At 41.9% G+C, this 20,872-nt stretch overlaps 1 protein-coding gene across 1 annotated transcript in view; it reads left to right on the forward strand.

The window, feature by feature from the left end:
• The window catches only part of LOC120051996 (scrapie-responsive protein 1-like), a 31,363-nt gene extending 15,180 nt beyond the window's left edge, over positions 1-16,183 (forward strand). The window contains exons 2-3 of the mRNA XM_038998874.1: positions 14,259-14,516; positions 15,194-16,183. Coding sequence (XP_038854802.1) covers positions 14,269-14,516; positions 15,194-15,248 — 303 coding nt within the window. The 5' untranslated portion in view covers positions 14,259-14,268 and the 3' untranslated portion in view covers positions 15,249-16,183. The remainder of the gene's footprint in view (positions 1-14,258; positions 14,517-15,193) is intronic.
• The last annotated feature ends 4,689 nt before the right edge of the window (positions 16,184-20,872 follow it).

Genomic DNA, 20,872 nt, shown 5'->3' on the forward strand with positions numbered 1-20,872 from the left:
CAAAATAATGATCAAATTAAGATCCTACATCTGTAGCAACTGCAGATTACCCCTTAAACATATAATGCATAATCATGCATAACAGATAATTATAGAAGGTAACAACATAATAAAGGCATTCAACTTTTCCCTAATGATTATGACAAACTCTGTGAAGTTGCCAGTGTGAAAATGTACCACAAGATGGTGCTATATCCCTAACAATCACTTGAAGAGTACCGGTAGCCTCAATCAATACCATTTACACTGAACAAAAATATAAATGCAACATGTAAAGTGTTGGTCCCATGTTTCATGAGCTGAAATTAAAAGTCTCTGAAATGTTCTATATGCACAATAAGCTTATTTCTCTCAAATGTTGTGCACAAATCTGTTTACATCCCTGTTTGTGAGCATTTCTCCTTTGCCAAGATCATCCATCCACCTAACAGGTGTGGCATATCAAGAAGCTGATTAAACAGCATGATCATTGCACAGGTGCACCTTGTGCTGGGGACAATAAAAGGCCACTTTAAAATGTGCAGTTTTGTCACACAAACACAATGCAACAGATGCAGATGCATCCATTGCAGTTTCCACTTTAAACAAATCAAGCAGTATTTACTTTGTGTTATACAGCTACCGAAAACTGAGAAATGGCCTTTCAGGGCTCTGAAAGTATATCATACTCAATAACAGATGGCATTTTGCAGTTGACGCTTAATGATGTAATTGGCACTGTAGTGGGTGTTTCATGCTCTTCTATGGATGGGCCTTGTTTCATTGGAGGATCAGACGGGTTGATGTCAAGAAAAGTTTATTAAGACAAATGTTATATTTTGATTGGCCTATAGTAGCTCAATAAGTATGGGAAACCAGGGATGGTTGTAACACAGGATAGTTGTAACACTCAATATCTCCAATCAGGAACAAGCTAGAATCATGTGACTCACTGCACATGCCCAGTTTAGTCCTCAACCCTCATGTAGAAGCAAGAGGTAAGAAAGTACTTTTTTAACCAAATGTGTTTTTGTGATGGCATCACCTGCTTTGTAGTTAGAGTCACCAAACTTATATGAGATTTATAACCAGGGTGTGTAGATATGTTTGGTGTATAGTGAACAAAAATACACTGCTCAAAAAAATAAAGGGAACACTTAAACAACACAATGTAACTCCAAGTCAATCACACTTCTGTGAAATCAAACTGTCCACTTAGGAAGCAACACTGATTGACAATAAATTTCACATGCTGTTGTGCAAATGGAATAGACAAAAGGTGGAAATTATAGGCAATTAGTAAGACACCCCCAAAAAAGGAATGGTTCTGCAGGTGGTGACCACAGACCACTTCTCAGTTCCTATGCTTCCTGGCTGATGTTTTGGTCACTTTTGAATGCTGGCGGTGCTTTCACTCTAGTGGTAGCATGAGACGGAGTCTACAACCCACACAAGTGGCTCAGGTAGTGCAGTTCATCCAGGATGGCACATCAATGCGAGCTGTGGCAAAAAGGTTTGCTGTGTCTGTCAGCGTAGTGTTCAGAGCATGGAGGCCCTACCAGGAGACAGGCCAGTACATCAGGAGACGTGGAGGAGGCCGTAGGAGGGCAACAACCCAGCAGCAGGACCGCTACCTCCGCCTTTGTGCAAGGAGGTGCACTGCCAGAGCCCTGCAAAATGACCTCCAGCAGGCCACAAATGTGGGGGTGCTGAGGAGTATTTCTGTCTGTAATAAAGCCCGTTTGTGGGGAAAACTAATTCTGATTGGCTGTGCCTGGCTCCCCAGTAGGTGGCCCTGGCTGCCAAATGGGTGGGCCTATGCCCTCCAAGGCCCACTCATGGCTGCACCTGTAACGATCGTCGTGGGCTGAAGGAAGAGTTGACCAAGGTGCAGCGTTTAAAGTGTTCATGATTTAATCCAAAAACCCAAATCGAACAAAAACAACAAACAGGAGAACAAAAGCGAAACAGTTCTGTCTGGTGCAGACACAAAACAGAAAACAACTACCCACAAAACCAACATGGAAAATGGCAACCTAAATAGGCTCCCCAATCAGAGACAACGAGAAACAGCTGTCTCTGATTGGGAACCAACTCAGGCCACCATAAACCTACAAAGCCCTAGACCCTACAAAATCCCCAAGACAATACAAAAACTAAACAAACCACCCTTGTCACACCCTGACCTAACCAAAAAAAACAAGAAAACAAATATAACTAAAGTCAGGGCGTGACAGCACCCTTGCCTAGTCATGTGAAATCCATAGATTAGGGCCTAATTTATTTATTTCAATTGACTGATTTCCGTATATATGAACTCTAACTCATTCAAATATTGTACATTGTTGCATGTTGCGTTTATATTTTTGTTCAGTATATACACATTTTACACAGATTGCAGTCTGCTGTCAAGAAATAGTAGGGGAGACCAGGGATGGTTGTTACACTTTTTGCATTTTTGTCAATTTTTCTGAGATTGTTTGAGCTACTACTATTTGTCTGCTACAAATTGGTATAGGTATCATCTCTCTAAGTCAAACAGACACGGTGTGACTTCAGCTGTCTCAAATACATGGAGTGGAATATTACAATTTACCCCACCTCCCGGGTCAGTTGTAATAGGGCTTCTGGTGAAACGTAATAGTTTGAAAATATAAATCATGACACTCAACGAAATATTGAACGTTTTTATTGAGAACATGAGAACAACCTTGCCATGTTTAACAATTTGTATGGCAGAAATAATTAAACAATAATATAAATAATACATTTTTATTTGGTATGACCAAACAACCAAACAGCAACATCTGTCAACTAAACAACAACATCTGAACTAAAAAAGAACATGTTTGTGGTGTGTGTGTGTGTGTGTGTGTGTGTGTGTGTGTGTGTGTGTGTGTGTGTGTGAGTGAGAGAGAGAGAGCGTTTGAGAGAGAGAGGTGTGTGTGTAGCCATTAGGTAACTTCAATTTTAGCTACATGTTAAAACTGTAGCATTGCTAACTTACACTGAACAAAAATATAAACGCAACATGCAACAATTTCTAAGATTTTACTGAGGTACAGTTTATAAAAGGAAATCAGTCAATTTAAATAAACTCATTAGGCCCTAATCTATGGATTTCACATGACTGGGAATACAGATATGGATCTGTTTGTCACAGATACCTTAAACACAAAAGGTAGGGGCATGGATCAGAAAACCAGTCAGTATCTGGTGAGACCACCATTTGCCTCATGCAGCGCAACACATCTGCATCGCATAGAGTTGATCAGGCTGTGGTTATGTTGATTGATGTCCCACTCCTTTTCAATGGCTATGTGAAGTTGCTGGATATGTTTGGGAACTGGAACACTGTTGTACATGTCGATCCAGAGCATCCCAAACATGCTCAATGGTTGACATGTCTGGTGAGAATGCAGGCCATGGAAGAACTGGGACATTTTCAGCTTCCAGGAATTGTGTACAGATCCTTGCAACGTGGGGCTATGCATTATCATGCTGAAACATGAGGTGATGGTGATGGATGAATGACAATGCAATGGGCCTCAGGATGTCATCGCGGTATCTCTGTGCATTAAAATTGACATCGATAAAAAGCAATTGTGTTCGTTGTCCGTAGCTTATGCCTGCCCATACCATAACCTCACCGCCACCTTGGGGCACTCTGTTCACAACGTTGACATCACCAACACGACGCACTCTGTTCACAACATTGACATCTCCCACACAACGCCATACACGCTGTCTGCCATCTACCTGGTACAGAAGAACAAACTTCTCCAGCGTGCCAGTGGCCATCAAAGGTGAGCATTTTCCCGCTAGTCGGTAACGACGCTGAACTGCAGTCAAGACCCTGGTGAGGACAGCAAGCACCCAGATGAGCTTCCCTGAGACAGTTTCTGACCGTTTGTGCAGTAATTCTTCGGTTGTGCAAACCCACAGTCATCAGCTGTCATCAAACCCACAGTCATCAGCTGTCATCAAACCCACAGTCATCAGCTGTCCGGGTGGCTGGTCCCAGATGATCCCGCAGGTGAAGAAGCCGGATGTGGAGGTCTTGGGCTTGCGTGGTTATACGTGGTCTGCAGCTGTGAGGCCGGTTGGATGTACTACCAAATTCTCTAAAATGACGTTGGAGGCGGCTTATGGTAGAGAAATTAACCTTCAATTCTCTAGCAACAGCTTCGGTGGACATTCCTGCCGTCAGCATGCCAATTGCATGCTCCCTCAAAACTTGAGTTATCTGTGGCATTGTGTTGTGTGGCAAAACTGCACATTTTAAAGTGGCCTTTTATTGTCCCCAGCACAAGGTGCACCTGTGTAATGATCATGCTGTTTAATCAGCTTCTTGGTATGCTATACCTGTCAGGTTGATGGATTATCTTGGCAAAGGAGAAACGCCTACTAACAGGGATGTAAACAAATTTGTGCACAAAATTTGAGAGAAATAAGCTTTTTGTGCAGATGGATAACTTCTAGGATTTTTTATTTCAGCTCATTAAACATGGGACCAACACTTTACATGTTGCGTTTTATATTTTTGTTCACTATACACCAAACATATCTACACACCCTGGTTATAAATCTCATATAAGTTTGGTGACTCTAACTACAAAGCAGGTGATGCCATCACAAAAACACATTTGGTTAAAAAAGTACTTTCTTACCTCTTGCTTCTACATGAGTGTTGAGGACTAAACTGAGCATGTGCAGTGAGTCACATGATTCTAGCTTGTTCCTGATTGGAGATATTGAGTGTTACAACTATCCTGTGTTACAACCATCACTGGTCTCCCATACTTATTGAGCTACTATAGGCCAATCAAAATATAACATTTGTCTTAATAAACTTTTCTTGACATCAACCCGTCTGATCCTCCAATGAAACAAGGCCCATCCATAGAAGAGCATGAAACACCCACTACAGTGCCAATTACATCATTAAGCGTCAACCGCAAAATGCCATCTGTTATTGAGTCTGATATACTTTCAGAGCCCCAAAAGGCCATTTCTCAATTTTCGGTAGCTGTATAACACAAAGTAAATACCGCTTGATTTGTTTAAAGTGGAAACTGCAATGGATAAAACTGTGCTGCCGTACAATAAGAAGCAATTGATTTAACACACTAAGTAGATTATTAAATTTGGCTGTGACGGTTACTTTCACAGCCAACCAGCTCTATCAGCAGTCAGTGGAGCTCCTCTGCGTGTCAACAAGGGAAGGAGCCAAGTCAAGCCAAAGGTTACAGCTATAGAGAAACGTGCATTTCCCTTCCAACTGGTTCATTTACTGCATGCATCACTTGCATTTCATTATACCCAGACAGACACTCCATTTAAACGGTACGAGCATCCACCACATCTGATTGCAACACTCACAGCAATTCAGATGCTTTAGAGAGATTCAGTGAAAGGCAACATTCAGTATCAGGCATTCATTCATTCGCTCTTGGATGGTTCTCTATTGAAATGAAAAATGGCTGATATACAACTAATTAAAATAAAATAAAACACATTGAAAACACATATACTAAAAACGTAGCCTACTACTTCAAGGCTGCTAAATTTGTATTATACGTTATTCTGGATGTGAACAAACTCTGCTTGTTCGCTAGACTGTAAAACCATGATTCAGACCCCGTTCATGTACTTTTCCACAGCATATATGAACTAAATCTGTCTGAGACTGAGAGGTTTGGTTTGGATCACTCCCCAATGCTGGCCTCTTCACTTAGCCCTCTACCATACTTGCATGTAAGCATGGTGTTATTTTCGTGCTTGTGCAGAGTGCGGATTTAATCAATGCCCTTGGTTATTTCTCTGGTTTACAGGCTGAGAGGAGAGAGGGGAGAGATGGTCATACTCCTAGCATGGGGTAGAGTAGGGATAAAGACTCCTCTGTTTTCTGTTTTATACTTACTAAATGTACCCAATGAAAACGGGTCAGAAGCAACTGCCGTTCCTGGGGAGAGCACTAAATAAGGTATGGGCTAATTTAATCAGCAGATAATGTTATGTAATTGGAAATATAATAATGATGGGGAGTTATAAGTAAATTAACACGAGTTATAACTAGTGATGAATGATTAATTATTATAATTCGATGATTAAAAAATAATCATTAGTTTTCGATTTCGATTATTTGGTTTGAATGCTGTACCAACACAGAATAAAACAATTAATAAAAGTACTATGATGGTAGTGACTGTCCATTACTGCTTATCACTTATTAACCATAATGTATTCACATTACTTTAATAACATATTTCAGTTGTTGTGTATATTTCATTTGTTTTATTTTATGATTGTATTATTCAATTCCAAGTCATCATCTCATCCCTATAGAGTTGCTGAATATTCTGTCTGACAAAGTCACTAATTTGTATCTCTTCGGAGTAAATAAGGCAGACTTCTATGACTGAATACGAACTTTCGATCACTTAGATCAGTGTTTTTCAGGTAGCGATACCCTGTCAAGCATCAGCTGCTCTCTAAATCCCCTCACGATCGCGCATTCTTCTGCCGCTTACGGTAGCAGGCACAAAAGAAAGATAGACAGGACAAGTAGATGCGCAGTGGATTATGGTCATTGTAGTTAATTACTACAATTTACGCTCTGAAATATGCAGGATATTGGCCTGTTGGAAACTACAACTCCCTACTACATCACACAGTTCAAGCTGGATCTGACTTATCTCTCGAGAAACTGCCATTTGTGCATTGACCTCACAGAAAAAAAACGAACGAAATGGAATTCAAATAATTTAACCAAAATTTCGGTTAATTGCTCAGCACTAGTTATAACTGCAATGTACAGAAGTGAAGTTTATAAGACTGCAATCATTGTACCGTGGAAATCTTTGCAATAATTGGGTTATGGTAATATAATTGAAATGCAAATAATGTTGAATCTATTTAAAACACAAGGTTGAATTATTTAGTGGCATAAGCGACATAGCAAATAGGCTGTATATATCCACCAATCTTTGAAATAACAGACAAATGCAATATTTATGTCCAGTATCAATATTGTTGCAAATTGAAAAATGTTATAGAGGATGTCCAACTTATGCTAGGTTCAAATTCTACAAGGAACAACATCATAACACTATGTGAATCAGGGTCATACTTAAAGTGCCTTCAGAAAGTTTTCACATCCCTTGACTTTTTCCACATTTTGTTGAGTTACAGCCTGACTTTAACATTTATACAATTAGGATTTTTTTTGTCAGTAGCCTACACACAATGCCCTATAATGTCAAAGTGGACTTATATATATTTTTATTTTACAAATGAATACAATATTTAAAGTTGAAATGACTTGAGTCAAAAACGAGTCAACCTCTTTGTTATGGCAAGTCTATATAAGTTCAGGAGTAAAAATGTGCTTAACAAGTCACCTAAGAAGTTGCATGGACTCACTCCGTGTACAATAATAGTGTTTAGCATGATTTTTGAATGATTACCTCATCTATGTAACCCACACATACAATTATCTGTAAGGTCCCTCAGTTGAGCAGTGAATTTGAAACACAGATTCATCCACAAAGACCAGAGAGTTTTTCCAATGCCTCGCAAAGAAGGGCACCTATTGGTGGGTAAAATAAAAAATAATAAAACAGATATTGAATATCCATTTGAGCATGGTGAAGTTATAAATTACACTTTCAATAGTGTATCAATACACTCAGTCACTAAGAAGATACAGGTGTCCTTCCTAACTTAGGAAACCACTCAGGGACTTCACCATTAAAACAGTTACAGGGTTTAATGGCTGTATAGGAGAAAACTGAGGATGGATCAACAACATTGTAATTACTCTACAATACTAACCTAATTGACAGAGTAAAAGAAGAAAGTTTGTGCAGAATAAAATATTCCAAAACATGCATCCTGTTTGCAACAACACACTAAAGTAATACTGCAACAAAAAAAATTGTCCTGAATACAAAGTGTTATGTTTAGAGCAAATCCAATACAACACGTTACTGTGTACCACTCTCCATATCTTCAAGCATAGTGGTGGCTAATAAGTTACAAACAACGCAAATAAACTAACAAATGTGCAACCAGAGGGGGAAAAAACTCTGGACCACCTTTACTCCACACAGACGCATACAAAGCTCTCCCTCACCCTCCATTTGGCAAATCTGACCATAATTCTATCCTCCTGATTCCTGCTTACAAGCAAAAATTAAAGCAGGAAGCACCAGTGACTAGATCAATAAAAAAGTGGTCAGATGAAGCAGATGCTAAGCTACAGGACTGCTTTGCTAGCACAGACTGGAATATGTTCCGGGATTCCTCCAATGGCATTGAGGAGTACACCACCTCAGTCTTTGGCTTCATCAATAAGGGCATTGGTGATGTCGTCCCCACAGAACCTGTACGTACATACCCCAACCAGAAGCCATGGATTACAGGCAACATCCGCACTGAGCTAAAGGCTAGAGCTGCCGCTTTTAAGGAGCGTGACTCTAACCTGGAAGCTTATAAGAAATCCTGCTATGCCCTCCGACCAACCATCAAACAGGCAAAGCGTCAATACAGGACTAAGATCGAATCGTACTACACCGGCTCTGACGCTCGCCGGATGTGGCAGGGCTTGCAAACCATTACAGACTACAAAGGGAAACACAGCCCAGAGCTGGCCAGTGACACGAGCCTACAAGACAAGCTAAACTACTTCTATGCTCGCTTCGAGGCAAATAACACTGAAACATGCGTGAGAGCACCAGCTGTTCCGGAAGACTGTGTGATCACGCTCTCCGCAGATAATGTGAGTAAGACCTTTAAACAGGTCAACATTCACAAGGCCGCAGGGCCAGACGGATTACCAGGACATGTACTGCGAGCGTGCGCTGACCAACTGGCAAGTGTCTTCACTGACATTTTCAACCACTCCTTGTCCGAGTCTGTAATACCAACATGTTTTAAGCAGACCACCACAGTGCCTGTGCCCAATAACACTAAGGTAACCTGCCTAAATGACTACCAACCCATAGCACTCACGTCTGTAGGCATGAAGTGCTTTAAAATGCTGGTCATGGCTCACATCAACACCATTATCCTAGAAACCCTAGACCCACACTAATTTGCATACCGCCCCAACAGATCCACAGATGGTGCAATCTCTATCGCACTCCACACTGCCTTTTCCCACCTGGAAAAAAAGGAACACCCATGTGAGAATGCTATTCATTGACTACAGCTCAGCGTTCAACACCATAGTGCCCTCAAAGCTCATCAATAAGCTAAGAACCCAGGGACTAAACATCTCCTTCTACAACTGGATCCTGGACTTCCTGATGGGCCGCCCCCAGGTGGTAAGGGTAGGTAACAACCCATCCGCCACGTTGATCCTCAACACAGGGGCCCCTCAGGGGTGTGTGCGTAGTCTTCGTCTGTACTCCCTTTTCACTCATGACTGCACGACCAGGCACGACTCCAGCACCATCATTAAGTTTGCCGATGACAGAACAGTGGTAGGCCTAATCACCAACAACGACGAGACAGCCTATAGGGAGGAGGTCAGAGACGTGGCCGTGTGGTGCCAGGACAACAACCTCTCCCTCAACCCGATCAAGACAAAGGAGATGATTGTGGACTACAGGAAAAAGAGGACTGAGCACGCCCCCCATTCTCATCGACGGGGCTACAGTGGAGCAGGTTGAGAGCTTCAAGTTCCTTGGTGTCCACATCATCAACAAACTAACATGGTCCAAGCACACAGTCGTGAAGAGGGCACGACAAAACCTATTCAGAGGTAGGCCCTAAAAATTGTCAAAGACTCCAGCCACCCTAGTCCTAGACTGTTCTCCCTGCTACTGCACGGCAAGTGGTACCGGAGCGCCAAGTCTAGGTCCAAGAGGCTTCTAAACAGCTTCTACCCCCAAGCCATAAGACTCCTGAACATCTAATCAAATGGCTTCCCACACTACTTGCATTGCACCCCCCCCCCCCCCCCATTTTACATCGCTGCTACTCTCTGTTGTTATCGTCTATGCATAGTCACTTTAATAACTCTACCTACATGTACAGTTGAAGCGGAAGTTTGCATACACCTTAGCCAAATACATTAAACTCTGTTTTTCACAATTCCTGACATTTAATCCTCGTAAAGATTCCCTGTCTTAGATCAGTTAGGATCACCACTTTATTTTAAGAATGTGAAATGTCAGAATAATAGTAGAGAGAATTATTTATTTCAGCTTTTATTTCTTTCATCACATTCCCAGTGGGTCAGAAGTTTACATACACTCAATTAATATTTGGTAGCATTGCCTTTAAATTGTTTAACTTGGGTCAAATATTTTGGGTAGCCTTCCACAAGCTTCCCACAATAAGTTGGGTGAATTTTGGCTCATTCCTCCTGACAGAGCTGGTGTAACTGAGTCAGGTTTGTAGGCATCCTTGCTCGCACACGCGTTTTCGGTTCTGCCCACACATTTTCTGTAGGATTGAGGTCAAGGCTTTGGGATGGCCACTCCAACACCTTTACTTTGTTGTCCTTAAGCCATTTTGCCACAACTTTGGAAGTATGCTTGGGGTCATTGTCCATTTGGAAGACCCATTTGCGACCAAGCTGTAACTTCCTGACTGATGTCTTGAGATGTTGCTTCAATACATCCACATAATTTTCCTCCCTCATGGTGCGATCTATTTTGTGAAGTGCACCAGTCCCTCCTGCAGCAAAGCACCCCAACAACATGATCCTGCCACCTCCATGCTTCACGGTTGGGATGATGTTCTTCGGCTTGCAAGCCTCCCCCTTTTTCCTCCAAACATAACTATGGTCATTATGGCCAAACAATTCTATTTTAGTTTAATCAGACCAGAGGACATTTCTCCAAAAAGTATGACCTTTGTCCCCATGTGCAGTTGCAAACCGTAGTCTGGCTTTTTTATGGCGGTTTTGGAGCAGTGGCTTCTTCCTTGCTGAGCGGCCTTTCAGATTATGTCGATATAGGACTCGTTTTTACTGTGGATATAGATACTTTTGTACCGGTTTCCTCCAGCATCTTCACAAGGTCCTTTGCTGTTGTTCTGGAATTGATTTGCACTTTTCGCACCAAAGTATGTTCATCTCTAGGAGACAGAACGCGTCTCCTTCCTGAGTGGTATGACGGCTGCGCGGTCCCATGGTGTTTATACTTGCGTACTATTGTTTGTACAGATGAACGTGGTACCTTCATGCATTTGGAAATTGCTCCCAAGGATGAACCAGACTTTTGGAGGTCTACATTTTTTTTTATGAGGTCTTGGCTGATTTCTTTTGATTTTCCTATGATGTCAAGCAAAGAGGCACTGAGTTTGAAGGTAGGCCTTGAAATACATCCACAGGTACACCTCCAATTGACTCAAATGATGTCAATTAGCCTATCAGAAGCTTCTAAAGCCATGACATCATTTTCTGGAATTTTCCAAGCTGTTTAAAGGCACAGTCAACTTAGTGTATTTAAACCTCTGACCCACTGGAATTGTTATACAGTGAATTATAAGTGAAATGATCTGTCTGTAAACAATTGTTGGAAAAATTACTTGTGTCATGCACAAAGTAGATGTCCTAACCGACTTGCCAAAACTATAGTTTGTTAACAAGAAATTTGTGGAGTGAAAAAGTTTTAATGACTCCAACCTAAGTGTATGTAAACTTCCGACTTCAACTGTACGTATTACCTCAACTAACCAGTGCCCCCGCACATTGACTCTGTACCGGTACCCCCCCCCCCCTGTATATAGTCTCACTATTGTTATTTTACTGCTGCTCTTTAATTACTTTTATTTCTCATTCTTACCTGTATTATTTTTTAACTGCATTGTTGGTTATGGTCTCATAAGTAAGCATTTCACTGTAAGGTCTACACCTATTGTATTCGGCGCAAAATTTTATTTCATTTGATTCGATCATGTTATGGGTTTGCTTGTAATAGTTAAGAACTGGGGGGGTGAATTCACCTTTCAGCAGGAGAATAACCTAAAACACAAGGCCAAATCTATAGTGGAGTTGCTCACAAAGAAGACGGGGTCTCAACTTACTGTTGACAGTTAGAATTGTACAATTGGTGAATTTTCGAAATTTGGTTGTGCGTCAGCAGTTTTCCACTTCTTATATGTCACTGACTGACGGTCACTCAATTAGTCCATATCAGTTAACATTTTGAAGATTGGTTAATTAGTCAAAATTAGTCTAGCCAGCTATATGAACTTTTAGTAATCATGGCTGAATTACGTGCCCAGGGACCCTGACCTCCAGGGGGCCCCCATTCATTTTATTATTCATGCTCACTCAGATATCATATCTCTTAAATGTAACTAAATGTAATCTAAAATGTAATCTACGTAATCACCAAAACAAATTATTTATCATGAGAGGGCCATAAGTAATGCTGCCTACTCCAAGAAAGGTTGAAATCTCACCTTTCTGATAAAAATAGTTACAAATTGCTGAGGTGTAGTCACTTTTGAGGACACAAGCTCAAGTACACAAGTAAAAATATGATTCTTATTTTGTATGTATTTCCTATTCAACAAAACTGTATGAATAACGCTTGAAATATAGTATAATGAAATTATAAAAATAATAACTTTTAGATTTCACCTTCCTTATAACTGTAAAAATACATATTTGTATGTCTAGTATTAGATCAAATATGCAGGTCTCTCTTGATCAAAACGTCTGCCCCCACCGCTGTGAACGTCACACAAGAGAGCTCTAGCTTGGCTTCCTGAACTCGCCTTTCATCTTACTATTGTCTGTCTAGGACAAACAAAAAGTGTTTATTGTTTAAAAACGATTAATCTTTTTAGATTATTGTGATAAAGTTGGTTATAAATCGATCTCTGAATGTGCTCGAGCAACGAAAGCACTCTATCCTGTTGGGCTACGATGTCAGGATTTTAAGGCATGTGCTTTGTCAGCGGCTGTGATGTACGGTTTAGACAGGAGTTGATGGACAGTCGGAAGAGCGAATGAAATGGTAGGAGGGACGTCCCAGCTTCAAGTGGTGTCAGATTTCACACCTTAAACAAAGATTATGGATAAACTGACAAGACACATGTCTCGCTGTCCACAAAGCGGTATGGTGTGCTGTCTAGATCTCGCCTATTCTTTCTTTGGATTGGTGGATACATCTAATTATTGTAATATCTTTTGTAAATTCGATGAGGGTTGTTGACGTCAACTGCCTGTATTCAATGGAGACAGACGCTACACTACTGGCCTCATGCAATAAATATGCGTAGCCATCTCGAGACAACACCCATATAAAGTGTTTTTTCTCAAAATTGCCGGGATGTCACGTGCCCTACTTATATCAATACACTCGTAACAATTTAGCCATTAGGAAACTATTATTGGATGAAATAAACCTACCATAGCAAATAAGCCATACATTTTTTGGCCTTACCAAATTCAACACTCTCTCATTGACTTCCATACAAAAACTCTTTGCTTGGTGGGCGAAACAACGAAAAAACGCCACCTACTGAAATGAGACATCTTTCCGCCGAGTTGGGCATCTCTATTCCTCTTCCTCTCTGTGCTAAATCACACAGGCGGAAGAGATACACTAATGAGTCGTTATGAACCCGCGTTACCGCTCGATTCAAGCCATTGCGATCTACGGTGTCCACAGGTCGATTGTATAAGCAGAAAATGTCGGTCGGAACCGGTACCAGAACCACGCAGGTCCTCTATACGTGTGACTTTACATCTTTAACATGGCATAAGTCATGGCAAAATGTATCCAATTGCAGGAAATTAGCATTCAAACTGCACCGCCCATAACGAAATGTGTAGAATTGCAGGACATTGCAATACAAAGTTCTGTAAAGCAAACATATTTGTTTGCGTTTTGTTAATAAATAAATAAATATTCTAACAGATCCCTCTGTACATATTGAAGTTTTTCATCTCGGTGCTGAGTTAATGTGTAGTGGCAAATTGTAGAACTAATAGGCTACGTGTTTTGTTGATCAACTGAGGTAAATGAAGCTACAGCAACCAATGTGATAATAGCTGGGTACGTTTTTGTCTGTATTTGCTCTCCTCCAAATAGCATTTTAGATTTGTTTTATTTGATAGAAATGCAATATAAACTTACAAAAAATGTCCCTCCACCCCCTCTGGACCTTACTAAAACTCAGACCCTGCTTATGGCCCTAACGGGAATATATTTTTTTGTGGGTTGGATTTGTGTATTTATATATTAATGACTGGGGTGACTTTAGAGACATTCTAACCAATTATATACATTATGTCGTCCTATTTACAGCTTGATCAAAATGAAGGCACTACTCATTGCTGCTATTCTCTTGGTTGGACTGTTGGCAATGGGCAGCGAGGCCATTCCATCAAACCGCTGGTCCTGCTACAAGAAAGTCTTGAAGGACAGGGACTGTCGCAATGTTGGCATCTCCAACGGAGTTGCGACCATGCGACCCATCGATTCCCTGCAGAACCATTTCTGGGAGGGGAACAAATGCGACATGGTGTGCTACTGTAACTTCAGTGAGCTCCTCTGCTGCCCAAGGTACAGCAATATCATTCTCCGCCAGTAGGCGGCGCCCATGTTCAGCACACATATACAGTCTCTGTTAATACAGTTCTGGAACAGTGGATGGCTCTGTGGTGCTGTTATGTGCACTGGAGGCCGAATGGAGGCCGGCGGGCAATTATAGTTGGGAACGAATTGGATCCAGTCACAGGCTGCCCAGTGAACACTGCCTACATTGTGATTATCATAAGCCACCTATTAATACAGTCAGGCACGTGTGCCTGCTGCCTTGCAGTGAGCTGTGATGTGGAGTTGACTTTTGTTTCACTGGTCAGTTAAAAGGTCATTCGTGCTGTTTTTACGTCGTGGCCTTTGCTCATGTAATGCAAATACGCTATGGCTAGGCCTATGCATTTTGGCTGTTTTTAGTCAGCTGTTGACTACAGAGAAGTGTTTTTCCTATAAAGAGGCACTATATGCCTGGAAATCAAACAGATACACGGAGCTTATCAGTTTGCAATCACAGTTTATCAGTTTATCAATTGAAAATAATGCCATTCTTGACTAGATGCTTCCTTCATTAACTAGGCCATTCTCTCCTGAACCACATGGTCCATCCACTAGAAAGTCATGGACAGTTTACCATAGTCTTGGATTCCAGGCTAATAGGGCAAAATACTAAACACATGTTTTTATTTTTTATGTTGTTCCAGGGATGTCTTCTTTGGACCCAAAATCTCCTTTATAATTCCATGCAAAACCATCTGAGCCATCAGTCGATTGAATGGACAGCGAACACGGACGGTGCAATCTTCTGAATTGAAACAAGAGTAAAGAGTTAATGGAGCCAGGGGGGATGGGCCCATCCAATCCGGACTACAGAATTACATGCATTTCATTCTTCACTTGGAGACAGCTACAACAACGACAGGTTCAGAAGGCTGGAGCTAAAACAAAAGCACAAGCGTTGAAGCTGAAAAAAAGAGGCCCACCTTTCACAATACTTGGGCCTACAAATAAAATGCATTATTTTCAGTCTCAAATACAGCACCCAGTATATTTATTATCTGTGAAGACAATTCAATAAATGCAACCCGTGTCCCTCCTTTGCCAAGTCTACAGTTCAACACTTGTATATCTGATTTGGCAGACCCTTCATTTGGCCTTCACAATGATGTGACACACCCATTATTTACACCCAAACGTAAACAGGTCTCACTATTTGGCAATAATACAGTAATACCACGAGTGTGCCTTTATATTGAGTTGTTGCACATGCCAAAATATTATTCAATAGTTAATAGTATGCCATTCTTGAGAGACATTCCATTTTATATTCAAGGCTATTAAATTCCGTAAATGTCAGCAGGATCATAAAATGTGATGTTGTGATGAGCCTATGAAGCATGATTTTGCATGGCTGAAACAAGTAGGCTGTACAACTGTATTGTAAATGTCTTTGCAAAAGGATTATATTATTGTGTGTGTTACTAGGCCTAACTAACTGTAAGTCGCTCTGGATCAGAGCGTCTGCTAAATGACTAAAATGTAAATAACAGCACTACAGATCACCTAGACTGGTGTAGCTGTTTTAACAAGTTGTTCTACTGCTCCACGACATCTCCCTGTACTTATCCAATGATTTTATATCAATTACAACACTGTATGTGAGAATATTAATAAACAGATCGGTTTGAGTGTTATTTTGCCTGCAGGCCTTACTTGTTGTATTATGAAACCACCTGTGTGGCTCACGTTTCCTTTGTGAGCTTGTTATGTTTCAGTTTGTTGTTGATAGACTTGCTTTTGTCAGTCAGTTACAAAACATCACTGATTAATATTGTTGTAATTAGAAGAGATTGTTCTACTGCTCTATGTAAACAAACTGAATTAAGGTTCTTGAGTGGGTAAGATTTATTCACGGATTCACTGTTATTCTCAGTCACTGATAATAGATTCCAGTAACTGTAGAATAGGCCCACAGAGAAGGATGTCAAATCGCACAAATGCATCTCACCATTATATATATATATATATATTCACATTTGTGGCCTGCTGGAGGTCATTTTGCAGGGCTCTGGCAGTGCACCTCCTTGCACAAAGGCGGAGGTAGCGGTCCTGCTGCTGGGTTGTTGCCCTCCTACGGCCTCCTCCACGTCTCCTGATGTACTGGCCTGTCTCCTGGTAGCGCCTCCATGCTCTGGACACTACGCTGACAGACACAGCAAACCTTTTTGCCACAGCTCGCATTGATGTGCCATCCTGGATGAACTGCACTACCTGAGCCACTTGTGTGGGTTGTAGACTCCGTCTCATGCTACCACTAGAGTGAGAGCACCGCCAGCATTCAAAAGTGACCAAAACATCAGCCAGGAAGCATAGGAACTGAGAAGTGGTCTGTGGTCACCACCTGCAGAATCACTCCTTTTTGGGGGGTGTCTTGCTAATTGCCTATAATTTCCAGTGAAATTTATTGTCAATCAGTGTTGTTTCCTAAGTGGACAGTTTGATTTCACAGAAGTGTGATTGACTTGGAGTTACATTGTGTTGTTTAAGTGTTTCCTTTATTTTTTTGAGCAGTGTATATACACTGCTCAAAACAATTAAGGGAACACTAAAATAACACATCCTAGATATGAATGAATGAAATATTCTTATTAAATACTTTTTTCTTTACATAGTTGAATGTGCTGACAACAAAATCACACAAAAATTATCAATGGAAATCAAATTTATCAACCCATGGAGGTCTGGATTTGGAGTCATACTCAAAATTAAAGTGGAAAACCACACTACAGGCTGATCCAACTTTGATGTAATGTCCTTAAAACAAGTCAAAATGAGGCTCAGTAGTGTGTGTGGCCTCCACGTGCCTGTATGACCTCCCTACAAGGCCTGGGCATGCTCCTGATGAGGTGGCGGATGGTCTCCTGAGGGATCTCCTCCCAGACCTGGACTAAAGCATCCGCCAACTCCTGGACAGTCTGTGGTGCAACGTGGCGTTGGTGGATGGAGCGAGACATGATGTCCCAGATGTGCTCAATTGGATTCAGGTCTGGGGAACGGGCTGGCCAGTCCATAGCATCAATGCCTTCCTCTTGCAGGAACTGCTGACACACTACAGCCACATGAGGTCTAGCATTGTCTTGCATTAGGAGGAACCCAGGGCCAACCGCACCAGCATATGGTCTCACAAGGGGTCTGAGAATCTCATCTCGGTACCTAATGGCAGTCAGGCTACCTCTGGCGAGCACATGGAGGGCTGTGCGGCCCCACAAAGAAATGCCACCCCACACCATGACTGACCCACCGCCAAACCGGTCATGCTGGAGGATGTTGCAGGCAGCAGAACGTTCTCCACGGCGTCTCCAGACTCTGTCACATCTGTCACATGTGCGTGTGAACCTGCTTTCATCTGTGAAGAGCACAGGGTGCCAGTGGCGAATCTGGCAAATGCCAAACGTCCTGCACGGTGTTGGGCTGTAAGCACAACCCCCACCTGTGGACGTCGGGCCCTCATACCACCCTCATGGAGTCTGTTTCTGACCGTTTGAGCAGACACATGCACATTTGTGGCCTGCTGGAGGTCATTTTGCAGGGCTCTGGCAGTGCTCCACCTGCTCCTCCTTGCACAAAGGCGGAGGTAGCAGACCTGCTGCTGGGTTGTTGCCCTCCTACGGCCTCCTCCACGTCTCCTGATGTACTGGCCTGTCTCCTGGTAGCGCCTCCATGCTCTGGACACTACGCTGACAGACACAGCAAACCTTCTTGCCACAGCTCGCATTGATGTGCCATCCTGGATGAGCTGCACTACCTGAGCCACTTGTGTGGGTTGTAGACTCCGTCTCATGCTACCACTAGAGTGAAAGCACCGCCAGCATTCAAAAGTGACCAAAACATCAGCCAGGAAGCATAGGAACTGAGAAGTGGTCTGTGGTCACCACCTGCAGAACCACTCCTTTATTGGGGGTGTCTTGCTAATTGCCTATAATTTCCACCTTTTGTCTATTCCATTTGCATAACAGCATGTGAAATTTATTGTCAATCAGTGTTGCTTCCTAAGTGGACAGTTTGATTTCACAGAAGTGTGATTGACTTGGAGTTACATTGTGTTGTTTAAGTGTTCCCTTTATTTTTTTGAGCAGTGTATATATATATTTTTTTTAATATATATTTTTACCTTTATTTAACTGGGCAAGTCAATTAAGAACAAATTCTTATTTACAGTGACGGTCTACACTGGCCAAACCCGGGTGACACTGGTCCTATTGTGCGCCGCCCTATGGAACTCCCAATTAGAACCAGGGTGTCTGTAGTGATGCCTTAAGCACTGAGATGCTGTGCCTTAGACCGCTGCGCCACTCGGGAGCCCAAAGTACTTCACTACTTCAGTCCTCAGTTCAAAGTCAACACACATAAACCACCCATACACTGCTATCCTGTTTTTCCCCTATGTCTAAAATCATATACAAGTTGAGACAAATCAATCCACTGTTTGCAATGTAACTCGTGCGAAAAACTCAGTACTGAGGATGGTAATTGGAGAGGAATCGAGCCTGCACTCTCCTGCCACCTTTAATACCTATGTTTGACACCCTGTGGATAAAGTCATCTGCTTCCCACAATGAGGATCCAGTATGAATAGGATCTCGGGTCTAGTGAGTATGTGAAAGGGTGTTTTGTCAGTTGGGCCCATTGGTAAACAACTGGGGGGCTTACAGTTTTATGCTAATGCTGATTGTCTTGTCAGCTCCTTTTGCTTGTGAGGCTATGTGCTTTTACTATGGGGCTGGGTGAGAACGGCTGTGTTGGTGAGGCTAGAAAGGAAACTTGAGCATCTACTTTACATCTTTTGTCTTGTGGCCTTATCTTTCATTTGATATCTAACCATTTGGTATGCTATTTGTCCACATTTACTATAGGTTAGCCACAAATTCACCTCTGCCAATTTTTTTAGTGCTTAATTGTGACTTTCCAATTTGCCCAGCTTCTGGTGTAGGCCTCTGGGGTGGCAGGTAGCCTATCGGTTAAGAGTGTTGGGCCAGTAACCGAAAGGTCACTGGTTTGAATCCCTGTGCCGACTAGATAAAAAATCTGTCTGTGCCCTTGAGCAAGGCACTTAACCCTAATTGCTCCAAGGTTGCCATCAATAATGGCTTATCCTTGGCTGTGACCCCACATCCAAGGGTGACTCGGGGGGGAGTGGGATATGCAAAAAGCTAATTTACAATGTACAGGTGTTTAATACACACTTGTACATGTGTGAAATAGGACAAATGTAAGAACCAACCTAATTATAATTAATATTAGTCACTTGTTGGCAAGCGTAAACAAGGGCCTACTATGTCATAACATAAGCATACTACTATTTTGGTGCTATGGAATGAGAATAAAAAAACTTTACTGTACTGGGAGATCCTTGGACCTTCGAGGAATCTTTCTCTCCAAGTGCAGCTGCTATGGCGGCATTCAACATAGTGGCAACATGGACGCTCAGCCTCATTGACACTTGAGCAGCTGAGGCCTGCAGGTGAAAAGACACTCACAATCAATCTTGACATACAACCCCAACAACTCTGTTTACTTTTTCTCCTCCTGACACACTTAAACCAGTTTGAGCTGAACTGCTCCAGTTCCGCTGAGGCCCTGGCTGTGAGAATGCAAAACAGAACAGGAGGAATGAAGCAGGGTTGTGACTTGATGGAGTACAGCCACAACCGGAAGTTACTTTTTAAAAGCATAACCGGTTAGGAGAGCATGATAGCTAACTCTAACCTTTTTTATAACCTTTCCTAAATCCCCTAACCTGCTACCTTAATTCTCCTGACCTGCTGCATAAATTCTCCTAACCTGCTACGAAAAAAGTCATTTCAGGTTGTAACTGTATAGGCTACCACCTAGTTTCTACCATGAAGCAGCCTGACTGACAGAACAACAGTGAAGACGGCTGAAAATTGCTAATGCTAGCAACAAAGTAGGCCCTTTTCATTTTTCAAGAGAAGTGCCATAGGTTTGTTTTAGGCTTACACTCTTACAAAAAGAGTTCCAAAAGGGTTCTTCGGCTGTCCCCATAGGAGAACCCTTTCTGGTTCCAGGTAAAACCCCTTTTGGTTCCAGGTAGAACTATTTTGGGTTCTATGTAGAACCCTCTGTGTAAAGGGTTCTACATGGAACTCAAAATGGATCTAACTGGAACCAAAAATGGTTCTTCAAAGGGTTCTCCTATGGGGACAGCCGAAGAACCTGTTCAGGTTCTAGGTAGCACCTTTTTTCTAAGAGTGTAGAGCAAGGATAAGTTTTTAATAAATGATTTAAACATTGGACTACTACTTTAACGTAGTAAATCTAGAAAGCTGACCCCAACAATAGACCACCAAGCTCGAGCTCGCCAC

The sequence above is a fragment of the Salvelinus namaycush genome, chromosome 8, assembly GCF_016432855.1.
Source record: "Salvelinus namaycush isolate Seneca chromosome 8, SaNama_1.0, whole genome shotgun sequence".
Taxonomy (NCBI): Eukaryota; Metazoa; Chordata; class Actinopteri; order Salmoniformes; family Salmonidae; genus Salvelinus; species Salvelinus namaycush.